This window comes from Schistocerca nitens, chromosome 3, assembly GCF_023898315.1.
Source record: "Schistocerca nitens isolate TAMUIC-IGC-003100 chromosome 3, iqSchNite1.1, whole genome shotgun sequence".
Taxonomy (NCBI): domain Eukaryota; kingdom Metazoa; phylum Arthropoda; class Insecta; order Orthoptera; family Acrididae; genus Schistocerca; species Schistocerca nitens.
Genome location: NC_064616.1, coordinates 559,718,801 through 559,732,061, shown reverse-complemented (window position 1 = coordinate 559,732,061; position 13,261 = coordinate 559,718,801). Strand labels below are relative to the sequence as shown.

At 34.8% G+C, this 13,261-nt stretch overlaps 1 protein-coding gene across 1 annotated transcript in view; it reads right to left on the bottom strand.

The window, feature by feature from the left end:
- Positions 1-7,867: 7,867 nt before the first annotated feature.
- The window catches only part of LOC126248464 (uncharacterized), a 73,052-nt gene continuing 67,658 nt past the window's right edge, over positions 7,868-13,261 (bottom strand). The window contains exons 2-3 of the mRNA XM_049949469.1: positions 10,761-10,943; positions 7,868-8,272 (exon numbers count right to left, since the gene is read on the bottom strand). Of these exons, the coding sequence (XP_049805426.1) occupies positions 8,123-8,272; positions 10,761-10,943 (333 nt within the window). The 3' untranslated portion in view covers positions 7,868-8,122. The remainder of the gene's footprint in view (positions 8,273-10,760; positions 10,944-13,261) is intronic.

The window sequence follows — 13,261 nt, the reverse complement described above, 5'->3', positions numbered from 1 at the left end:
GTGGAGGAAGCTCGCTGGAAATGAAAGCAATAATGAGCAAAGATAACACCACCCTTGTGAACTGAAAGGCGTGCTATACAAAAATTCCGGTTTACATTTGGTTCACCCTTGTAGTAAGTCTTGTAACTGCTTAGTGAACATCAAAACATTTCCTGTTTGGAGCATGTAGACTGTCTGAACTGCTGTCTTGTAAGTTTCCAAATATACCGTATTACTGAACTGCAACACTGAAATAGATGCTCAGTGTAGTATTTACTGAGTTCTGTGGCATGGGACTTCCACTTTTTGTGTATGTAGCCACACTGTCCTTTCCTCATATTAGACATAGGTACAGCATTGTGAACTAACTTCTATACACCTACGTGCATTTATTCAATTGCTGTGACTTCCAGATGATGATCTGTTATGCAGAGCGTATCTATAGAAATAGTGTTAGATGGATGTTTTGTTTGATGTGAGAATTTCATTTTTGTTACTGAAAAAGCTTCTGATGTTTTGATGGAAATGTCCAAATATTTGATGGGTGTTAATCTTTGTAATGTCCAAGCTGCCAGTTTTTATTCCTCCACTGATTATTGGAACTGTGTAATATATTAAGATATTTGTGTAACCATTGCTTTATCATTGGAGCAATTTCAGATTGTTTGAAATATGATTAAGTTAAGCCTCTGTATAGGAAATTAGATAATGAAATACCATAATACTTCTGTCCAAATTCATTTTTATCAGTGTTCAAGAATATTTTAGGAAAGATAACATACAAGTTGTTTCTTAACCATCTGATTTTGAATAATATATTGTAAAATAAACAGTTTGCATTTCTAAGGGGTTTCAGTATTGAGAGGCTATTTACATATAGCATGAAAAGTTAGTTAATTAATTAGACAATAAATTAAAAGTATCTTCTGTGATCTATTAAAGCCTTTTGACTGTGTAAATTACAATATCCTTTTAAGTAAACTAGAATATTATGGCGTAAAAGGAAATGCCACAAAATTTTTAAGATCAAATTTCTCTGACAAGAACCAAAGGATATCAATAGCAAAGAGTGCTCTATTGAACTGTCAGCCATCATCTAACTGGGATGTAATTACATGTTGCATCCCACAATGTTCCATCATACATAACTTTTTCTTGTATTTATTAACAACCTTTCATCAGTAACACTACCAAAAGCCAAGTTTGTTTCATTTGCACATGAAAAAAACAATACAATAAGTAGCAAATCAAATGTATTTTTAGAATGGTTGTTTAGTGAAGTTTTCATGCACAGCAATAAATTGTTCCTTGCCAATTCTTTGTCACCAAACTTTAAAAAGATGCAAATATATGCACTTCAGAACTAATAAGTGGTTTTCTCCCAGTGTATGTCTAAAATATGATGAAAGGCATATAGAAGAGGTTGAAGTTTTAGAAAATTACAGTTTGATAGTAAATCCAATTGGTATGTGCATAACACAGAACTGATGTAGCACCTAAACATATATTTCTTTGCAATTTGGACACTGTCAGACATAGATGACATAAAAATAAACAAAGTATCATAATTTGCTTACTTCCATTCCATAATGTCATAAAAGGTCATTTTTTTTAGCATGACTCAACAAGCCAGTCTAAAGTTTTCCAAGTTAAAAAGCATCCAAAACAAATTATTTGCAGTGTGAAGCTAACCACTGTTTCCCAATATGCAATTTGCAATTTGTCATAAATAACATCGCTTTTTCAAACTAACAACTGCGCTGAGAGAATTAATATTAGAAATAAGAATAATCTATGTAAATATTTAAAGTCACTAACTTAGATACAGAAAGGTACCCATTATTCAGGAACACACATCTAGTAAAGACATCTAACAGTGATGTTGTTCCAACAATGTACAAGTCTCCAGACAATGGATGCAGTTTACTATTATATCACTGACACGTTGATCCTTACAAACAATTTTTAAAATCTTTGTAGTGAGTTTTGTTATGCAGTTTTGTGCCTGTTGATGATTATCAGCAATAAAAACTTGTAGTAATAATAAAGATTTTCATAGATGCTGATGGTGATGCATGATTTTTGAGAAATATATACAAGCTGTGGGTCAACAACTACTGAAAGCTTATTTGGCATTTACAAGAAAACAGCAGATACCACTACTGCACTTACTGAAAGTTCTCAGCACTCACCAACTCAAAAAACGTCAACCTTTCCACTTCATGATGGCTCATATCTTTTAAACTATATGAAACAGATTTTCAAATAAATTTATGGAGAATCGACACTTTGCTTTTAACAGTGTCTATGGCTCTGACCTTATTCATAACATCCTGCACAAAAAGGAAAGGAATAAAGTAATACCTCTTCTTTATACTGGTCAATGTCGACCAGTCAGCTGTGAAAAAATGGTACACCATTTTCTATGTGAACAAAATTTAAGAGATTCTTGCAAAAATACTGAAATCCTGCAAATGCTTGCTTGCTTTTGTAAACTATAACAAAATAGCTAAGTATGATATAGCCATGAAGCTGAAAAAAAGAAGTTACACCTACAAGTATTCTCAAAAATTATTCATTGATCAATCAGACAAAGCTGTGGGAATTGCTGTCTTAACATGATATCTACTGACTGCATAAAACTGTATTAGCTTTTGTTGAGTGCATTTTCAATAAAGAGAAAATGTGCTTAAGTCATACAAATTAATGTTTTCCATAAAAGTAAGGAACTAGAAAAATGATACAATTGGAAACATAACAGTTTATTCCTTTTTGTATAAAAATGGAATATATCAACTTTCCAGCTGGCATAAAAAATCAAAGGAAGTGTCAATGTCATGTAATACAAAATAATTTAGTGTCAACAAGAAGTTGCACAGGTTGACAAAAGCATAATATAATATAGGTAGGACAGGTAGCACCTAACAAAACACTGATTCTACTTCTACAAGATTTTACAAAAAATATTTCAACATTCATTTTCAGCTATTGCTTCATCTCTAAGAAACACAGTACCCTCTTTCACTTGCTCTTGTCTTTATATTTTTAGTTACATATAATGGACCATCCCCTATATGGACCAATTAGACAGTCACCTGAAATTCCAGCCCTCACATTAATTTTAAACTGTTGCTTGTCTCCAGCCTGAATCACATGATTTTTATTCACCCAAGAAATGTTGTTTGTGAACATTTGCTATTTTATCTCTTCCATATGTTGTCTCATCTGCAAACAAAAGTAAAAATATGAACACTGGATCAGCAGGTTGTGTATGGAAAAATTGGAAAAAGTTCTCCTGTAGTTGATGATCAGCAGGTGAACCCTGCAAATGCTAGTAGTGAAGATATGTGTACAATTACTTTTGGAGTACCATTGGTATGGTATTGTGAGGTGTACCACATGCAACAGCAATGTGTTGTGTGCTGATTCACATGTCTTCCGTGATTACCTGCAGAATGTGTTCTTAGTGATCAGGAATATGAGAAATTCTCACCTTACCTCTTTCTCACCAACAGGATGATAAACAGCTACAAAAGCTGGAGAACTCAGCTGTCTTCTCTCTGGAAACATTTTCTGATTCAACCATTACCATTTGTGCAGCTATACATCAAACTCATAGCTGCTTGCTGACAAAATGAATATCTTACCATGGTTAACTGAACACTTTCAAGTATTTCACTACTATAACACTCATGAAATTTTCTGCACAGACTAAGTTCAAATGTATAGAAGTCTTCTGTGATCATGTTCCAACAGCAACACCTTGTCATTGAGGATGCTGAATGCCCCCCCCCCCCCCCCCCACACACACACACACTCCCTCTTGCCCCTCAGTCCTCAAAGTTTGCAAAAAATATTTCTGATACACATTATATAACACATCTTTTTTATTTACCATGATCTTGCTACTTTTAAAAGATGCAACCATATGTGATCAATTGTATTTCAACAGTCATAAGACAAGTCTCCAGAAATTTATGTGCAGTGATATAGTGTGCTAGCTCATGAGACAGGTAGATGAGCCAAACACTGGTCAAGTCAATGCCCAGTTTAATAACTGTTTGTCAAGCACACTGACAAGCCTGAATGTGGATTTTAAATTGTTTTCCATACTTATCAAGGAAGATGGTGGGTTGGTCCTTTGTAAATGACTTTTATTCTCATCTTAGCATACATGAGGATGTGATGGCATCAATCAGCTCACTACAGAACTAAACTACGAAATGCGGGAGGGGCAGTCAAATGCACAGACCCTGAAATTCAGAACACCCGAAAAGAGGACTGTAGTGAGTATAATGTAGTTTCAAGCTAAGCAGGATATGCTAAATGCTGTAAGACAGTTAAAAGATATTTTTAAACAAGCCTAGTAGGTATTATGATGTGAATGAATTATTAAGTTAAGCATGAAGAGCTGCTCAAGATTTGCTGTGAAGGATGTAGAATCCAAACTAGAGTTCACATATTTTCTTACTTAGGCAAAGTTTGGGTATGAAATTTATTTATCATGGATTCCCCATTCAGAAATATTCTACTAAAGATCTACTGCATGAATCACATATTTTTCCTTTGTATTAAATAATTTTATTCATCCTTTAAGTTAAATAATAGTTATATATATCCTGTGGTTAATTTTTTTTGTTTAAAACATCTGGTACCACAAATTTAGACATGGTGTCATGAATCAGTGCACATATACACACACAACTAATTTATACTGATTTGCAACATGTGTTTTATTTTCTCCTTGAAAACAATTTTGCCTGATATGCTGTACAACCTACTTTAAAATGCCTAAAGATACCTATGAGTCCTATTCTGATTTGAATTCAGCGACCAACTCAAAGCAGGCTAGTTGTATGTTCACTTGTTCATGTGTGTATTGGTAGCACAGTGCCTGCTATTGTTGCATTGTTTCCATAAATATACTTGAAATGTTCTGAGGAAAACGAACTGGTGCAGGCTGCTGTCTAAACAGTAGTTACTAATTCTACTGAAATGTTTCCTTACATATAACTGTAGAACTTAAAGGGAAAAATTAAATCGAATACTTGATTTACAGAAAGAAGTAAGCTATCTTTTGATCTATATCCAGATATGTATATTATACCAGCAAAAGGGCGGAAGTCAATAAAACTGTACAAAAAGCCTAAAAAAGTTAACAGGGCCAAATAAAGTACCAATCTGTGTACTGAAACAATACATATAGAGCTCCTTTAACAATCATAATAAATGGATCATTCACATCAGGGATATTTCCAGCATATTTAACATTAGCAAGAGATGTGTCTCTGCAGATGACATAGAAAACTACCAATCCATTTCACTACAGTCTCAAACAATAAAAGAACCAATTACAAATGAAAGATTAGTTACTTACTTCAACAAATATAGCCCTGTACGTCTGGGTTCACCCATAGTAGCAGAATTATTTAAAAAAAAAATGGTGCTTGTTGCTTTTGTGTGTCACAGACATTGTGTTAGATTTCTTTAAGGGTTTTCATATTATTGGCCATAATAATCTACTCTAAGGAGCTAGAGTAATTAGAAATAAGAAGTCTAGCTAATGACTAATTCTGTTTATATCTAACAAATAGGGTACAAAGAGTGGAGATAACACAAACATCATATAATCCTTAACTCTTAGTAAATCATTGATCAGAATCAAAATACATTAATACATGCATCATATTTGTGCCAATACTATTTGTGACCTACATCAATGACTTTCTCAATAATATTAAGCAAGGGAAAAAATTATCAATGCTGCTGACAACAACATTATAGTCACTGAGAAAAATAAGAGACTCCTTGCAGAGCAAGGAAGGTTACACTTCATCAATATGCAGTAAAGTTACACTGAACATAAAAAGAAAACAAATTCCATGATTTTCAATGTGAAGAGGGAAAACGATACTGTCAAATTAAATATAGATGATACCCTTATAGTTTATAAAACAAACAATAATTCTAAAAGTGAATACTAGGTGTCTGTTTTAGTGCTGTGAACATACAAATATACTTATAAACTGAGTGCCATGAGTACATTATTCCCTTAGAGCCCTTTCACGTAGTGTAGCAATCTGTGACTTTTACTATTTGTATGCACAATCAGTTCTTAGCTGTGGAAGTTGTTTCTTTGTTACAAATACACAAAATAGGATTGCAGTGTTCAACTACAGGAAAGGGCCATAACAATATTAACCAGAACTAATAATCAGGCTTACTGTAACAATCTGTTCAAAATATTGGGGAACTACACCATGTGAGTACATTTACCAGTCAATTTTACATATAGCAAAGCCCTCCTAATTACTGCAGGAACACTTCTGTACATCACTCTGGAATAAGATCTAGACTAAACATACATTTGCTAAGAAAAAATAGACATAAAACTCTAAAGAGTATTTCCTGTCAATGAATAAAATTGTACTATCAAATGCCTAAGAAGATTATAAAACAAAATTGTTTAAAAAAGGAATTTTTGCACTAGAATGTTTTTATTATCCTGGTAAACCTTATATCATACCTCTGCAATGGGTAATGTGAACATCTCATCCTCTTTCTGACTCAACATCTCACTTATTATGGAGAGATGCAGATTCAGTTTTTTAGGCAAGCAAATGGGATGTTATAGTACACAAAATAGGAACCAAATATCATTGTAATGGCCCTGATGTCAGATTATTATTTGGATGTATAGTGCATGTGTGCAAAATGAGCAGCGATTAATGTTGAGAAATGAATGAAGAGTGTAACAGTAGCTTTTTGCATTGTGAAATTATTTGTGTAGTGGATGCAGTGATTGATTTTGAGAAATGAATGATTGATGTAGGATTAGCTTTTTATACAAGGTGTTCCAGGAAGAACAGCCAATATTTATGGATAGGACAGGAATGATCATTCGGGGGGGGGGGGGGGGGGGGGAATTGTAGTGAACATCAGCCATAAAGTACATACCTTAAGAGATATTAGCATTTCTTCATCTTCAATACTGTGAAACAAATCTCTTCTACTGCAAGATCTTTGCTTTCCATATTTGTGGAGGAGGCACAACAGACCAAAACAAGAAAATAAATTCTAGTAAATATGGGCTATAAAATGCATACCTTAAGAGCTATAAGCACATGTTGGTAGAAGAGTTGTGTTTCACAATAGTGAAGATGAATAAGTGCTCGTAGCTCTTAAGGTATGTGTTTTAGAGCCCATGTTTACTGAACATGTTTTTCTTGATTTTGTCTATACTAATACCTCTCAAAATCTGTAAAACAATAGAAGAGATTTGTTTGACAGTATCAAAGATGAAGAAGTGCTCAAAGTTCTTAAGGTATGCGTGTTAGAGCTCATGTTTACTAGACTTTTTGCTTTGAATGATCATTTCTGTAATGTCCATGAATACCGACCATTTCTCCTGAGACATCCTATGTTATTAAATAACTTATTTGGAAGAATTATAAACAATACAGAACTGAACACTATGGATAAAATGAATCAGGCTGCACAGTTTTTAACAGGTTGGTCGTACATTCATGAGGTTGGAGTCTGTCTTTAATCTTCATCTGGCCATCCTGATTTATGTTTTCCATTGCTTCCTTAAATAACTTCAGACAAATGATATGACATTTCCTACTATGATGCCATGGCTGACCATATGTCCCACACTTGTCAAAGTAGGCCAGTAATTATGTGAATCTCTGCACATAAGACTAATATTTATGTTTTTAAACTGTAGTGTCATGACAATCTCAGCATCTTTGTAAATGTGATCCATGGATGAATGTAACTACTAGTAGTACTAGTACCATAACTTAATATCTACTACTTGCCATAAAAAATGCCCTTTCAATGTACTTTTCTATTTATCAAAACTTAAAACATTTAAACGATGACATTCTCAAATAAATATTTTTATTTCCAACATAATATAAACACAGTAATAATGAAACATTAGTCCTTCTCAGAACTTGTACTTATAAGTAGCTCACATCATAATGTGAAAATATGTAACATTGTGTTATTGTGTTGCTGCTGAACTGACCCATTTATACAATGAATATTTACTGTAGTTCTTTCCTCTCTTCAATCCAAAACAATTTACAGATAATAAGATCTGTACACATTGATAATACACAGTACATGAGAGCAATCACACAAATATTTCATGATCTGAAGTGTGAATCCCAGAGTCATAAGAATCTTGGCAGCCATGTTGGGGTGTTGTGGCTTTCATGCGATTAGATCGGTTGCGTTTTATAGGTGGGTAGGACACATGCTGTCGTACGAAGCTAGCTGATCTCTGAAATGATGATAGCAATTAGTACTGTGCATGTGTACACATGGGTGCTTGTGCACACACACACACACACACACACAAATGAATTTACACCTTAAAACAAAACAATTATTTTAAAATTTATAAAGTAAATAAATACAGCTAAACACTATAACACTATTATTCACAAGTCACAGATTTCATTTGATGAATACAAAAAAATGTTTTAATTTGGAATAAAAATACAAAATGGTATTTAATTTTGAATGAACTCAGGTACAAGTAAACAGTAGTTTTATAACCACCCTGTATGAAGAACTGTGGTGTAAAATGCTGTAACTGTGAGGATAATATCCATCATCTCCTTTAAAAGCTGCCATTGAACCTCCTATGAAGTACGCATTGTGCCCTTTCTCATGAGGATACAGTTACATAACAGCGAAGATCACATTTTTTGTGTGTACAGAAGCTCCAAGATGCTTCATTGTTGGCCCATATATTGTTAGTGCTAATAGCATCCCATGAGATAGAATGAATTTAGATTTCTATGGCAGATGAAATTTTTAAAAGTGCAAAAGATACACAAGTTGACGAAATCCTAACTCACTTTTTCAGCTGCCAGAAAAAGGTGTTTGGACTAAATATGCTTTGGAAAGCACAATCCTTAGTTATCCCATGGCTTAGTGCATGGTACATGAGCAAAATGATTGTACACACATAAACTGATCCTCCCCCCCCCCCCCCCTCCCACAAAAAAGTAAAAGTTTAGCATCATGTGTAAACTTGTTTGAATTTAGGTTCAAGGAGAACAAGGAATGAAAGAATAAGCCTTATGAAACTAAAACTAAAATATAAGATAAATAATAAGCAATAAGCAAAATAAAGGCAGCCTTTTAGATAGTGTACCTCTGATATCAAAATCTGCTTTTGGGTAATGTTCAGTATGGTGTTGCTTCAACCAATTCAGTGTAAAATATTTCAATCCCCCTTGTCTTCCTGTCCAAAATGTGGTCAGTACGTTGCTGCTCACACCTGACCCACTTCTTTACAATGATCCTTCTGAGGTCATCCAATGTGTGAGGTGGGCTCCTGAGACATCACAATGCTCAATTCAATTTCTCCCATTCATGGTGTGACATTTTTTTGATTCCTGTCTCCTGGAGGAAAATGTTCGCAAGGTGGTCGTGGCAGTCTCGTGTGTCATTGTCTTCAAAGATGAACCCATCACTGAAATGATGACTGTAGGACCAGATAATAGGCTTGAGGATCCTTTCATGATACTGCACTGTCATCATATTTCCATTGATAGTGGTGAGAGGCAGCTGACATCTATTAATGATAATGAGCCAAAATGTGACTTACCCACCTCTCTGCTGAACTTGTGGGAGTTCATGTTTAAGCTGTACAGTGGTAACTAGACACCTCCACACTCTTCTACAACAATCATCAGCTAACAGACAAGTCGTGAACTTGTTAGTGAAGATAACCTGAAGCCTTTAATCCACATCCCAAACTAAGTGTTCCCTCAACTGTCTTTTTTGCACACAACATTGCTGGGTGTTTGTGTTGTTGCTTGTTACAGATACCTAGAGGTCAATTTTACAATGTGGAGATGGCTGTGCACTGTATTAGTTTACGAGTTGACACAGCCCTCCCATTGCCCCCAGAAGACAACACACAGTTCTGTTGCATTCTTCGTGGGATTCATACAAACCATAATCTGTTAGGAGCAGTTATCAGTTCATGTTGACCACAGGTGATCACTGTGAGGCAGATATTCAATGTTTCGTGTCTCATGATAGTAGGTTAATGTCTTAATGATGTTGTGGTGTACTGTGATTTGGTGACATCCCATGCTGACAATCCTCATTGCAGTAAAGCAACTACCCAAGCACTGTCTGACCTAGAAACAACAGTTAAAGGCATATTGACAGACTAAACAGTAAGCATGAGCTGCATCATTCCATTCATGATTCAGGAGACAGTAAATCCTACTGAAGTGTTGAGAAAAAGCATGTTACTTTTATCTCCGTTATACAGGTGACAGTATGTAACTGGTTTACTGTGGTGAAAACATTATTGAGGAACAAGTTTCTTATAAACAAACACAAACTATGCAAGATGAGAGTGTTGAAAAATAAATAGCCTTAATAAGATAGTAGTCTGTCCAGAATTATGATTTTCTTGTAAGTCTGTTATAGAGCACTGAAGAATGTTCTTGTTTTCCTGTTACTAACATCATTTTTTGGATCATATTCTGTTTCAGAGTATTTAACAACAGTTTGTAAAATATACTCAGCTGCATAACTAATTTTGCAGAGTTACTTACAGTCTATATTTATATTTTGCACACAGAGAAATAGACACTTGAACAGAAGAATATCATATTATAGAGTAAATCCATGAATTGTCACTGTAAGTGCATGTGTATAGTTAATACATCTATTCAGATCCATAAATTATTACAAAACAGTTGAACTGCTAATTGCACTACTAAAATGTTCTACTTCACCTTAGTTCTAACATTTCGGTCAGCTTCACTGCTAGAATTTGATCGAGTTGAAGATGGTGACTGGTATGGTGATGCTGATTCACTTGAACTTGAATAGTCCACTTGGTCTTTCAGATCCAAGACAGCTTCTTGAAGAGCAAAAAGTTGCTCAAATATTTCCGTATCTTTTGCCACTAAACTTGCCTGAAACAAACACAATATTTTATTTATTTCTTTGCTCATTTTTATTCAAACAGATCTCTTTATCTGTATCACATGAACACAGAATACCTCACTATGTAACCAGAATATTTTTTTTTTAAATCAAGAACTTATGACTGGTGAATTATCAAATGTTGAAACAAGAACAACAGGAACAATAACAATGGTTACTAAAATTATGAAATTTAATAATGTTTGAGGAATAGGGCAAGTTTTGGCTATTGTGTATCAATAGGAATCATCCCAGCATTGCCTTAGAATGATATGGGAAAACAATGGAAAACCAAAATCAGCATGACTGAACCATTTGAACAAGCCTGCATAGTTTTTATGTACAAAGCTTCATCTTCAGGTGCCACCAACTTCACACAAGAGCAGGATCTACTAGCATACAAGAACTGTGGAGCTGACATACCTAAATTAAAGGTAAAACTGTGAAAAGTAGTGTGCTCATATAATTATGGCAGTTGGGCCAATCATTAATTGGGGGGGGGGGGGGGGGGTCACACCCATATCAAACAAATGCAGGGGAATGGAACAAAGATGCTAACAGAGAGGGAGGGATCTGGACAAAAATGAATTCAGTAATAACTAAATAAGTAGCTGCACTCAAATGTAAGACCAACAACAATGACAACTGTGTCAACAGCACAACATGGCAGTGACTAGTGTAGCCGGCCAGGAAGCTAGCTGACAGTGGCAGTGGAAACAGCTTATGTAGGAGCCAATGAGGCAGGGAACTGAAGTAGATAGCGAAAAATGTGTGAGAAATGGCCTGACTAGTCTGTACACTTATGTAAGTGAGATTTGCAAGATCAATACAAAACAGAACTAGAAAATAAGAATAAATATAATAACATAAAACATGAGCGTGCAGAAAAAAATGCCTAAAAGTCAAATTGACTGAGTGCATTAGAGTAAAAAGATAAAAAAGATAAAATTGAAACCAAAACATGGAGTATGGATTGTATAAAAAAGTATATCTAAAAATTGAGCAATTAGACAATGACAGGTGAAGTGTGGTAGGAGAATGATGCTAGCTGTTAAGACCAGTAATTATGTATAGACTCACCTTAAAGAGCAAAAAAGAAGTCTTAGCATAAAAATCTTAGTCAGGGTTAGAATGATATACACAGTATATTCTGAAACTTCCTGGCAGATTAACTTTCATATCAGCACACACTCTGAAGCAGAGTGAAAATTTCATTCTGGACAGTATATTCTGTCAGCCCATTTCCTGCACTTCCTTGGCTCTCTACTTCAGTTGGCCCCTATGTCAGTTACTTCCACCACTGCAGTCAGCTGGCTTCTTGGCCAGCTGTACTAGTTGCTTCCTTGTTGTGTTATTGAGACGGGTGCCATGCTTGCTGGTCCAGTGCCTGGGTCTGGTTTATAAAGTTCATTTTTGTACACATCACTCCCTCTATGTTAGCGTCTTTGTTCCAGTGCCATTTGTTTGTTTGATGTGGGTGTGCCCCCATGTCTGACTGTCCTGACTGCCACACATTTATGTTTCTATAATTATGTGAGTACACCCCTTTTCATGGCTTTATCTTTCATTTTGGTATGTTGGCCCCATAGTTCTTGTATGACAGTAGCTCTTCCTCTTTTTCACAGCTGTTGGCACCTGAAGATGTCACTTTAGGCTTTGAAACTGGTTGTGCAATAAATAAGAAACTATTGAAACTGAAGCAGATTTTTTATTCTATTAATTATTTTCTTAGTTTCTGGTACATTTCCGTGAGACACAGTTACTATAACATAACTGAGTGAATCAAAAGTACATGCACATGAAATTTTCCACTCATTTAAGGGAATAACAGATCCCACAAAACAATTATGTGGATATTTAACACTCCTGCACTGAATAGAAGGCATGTGATGGGAAAAAAGGAGTTCATATAGTGTTTGAAAGTCTACAATGTTTTCAGTTGTTGTGGATGCCTGTTGAAAATGTGTTTGTCTTGTGGAGTCCTTTTTTTGAACAGTATTAATTCCACAAAAACTTAAGTTATTATAGGACATATGGCTGCATTTGTACTTTACACTACTGTAACTTAAGTTTGCTTTGTAAGTTATGCATGAAAAAAATCTACCCTAATTATTGTGAATTTTAATTTTATTATAATACCAAACTCAGTTTGTGATCCTACCCCTATCATGTGAACTACACAGTTTTAAAATTATGGGGTTTCCATGATCTGTCTGTCTCTGTCATACCTATTATTTATGCTCAGTAGGCAGTAAAGTTCTCAGTGAGTTAAAACTGTAAGTTACTTTATTTATGCAATGTGATGTTC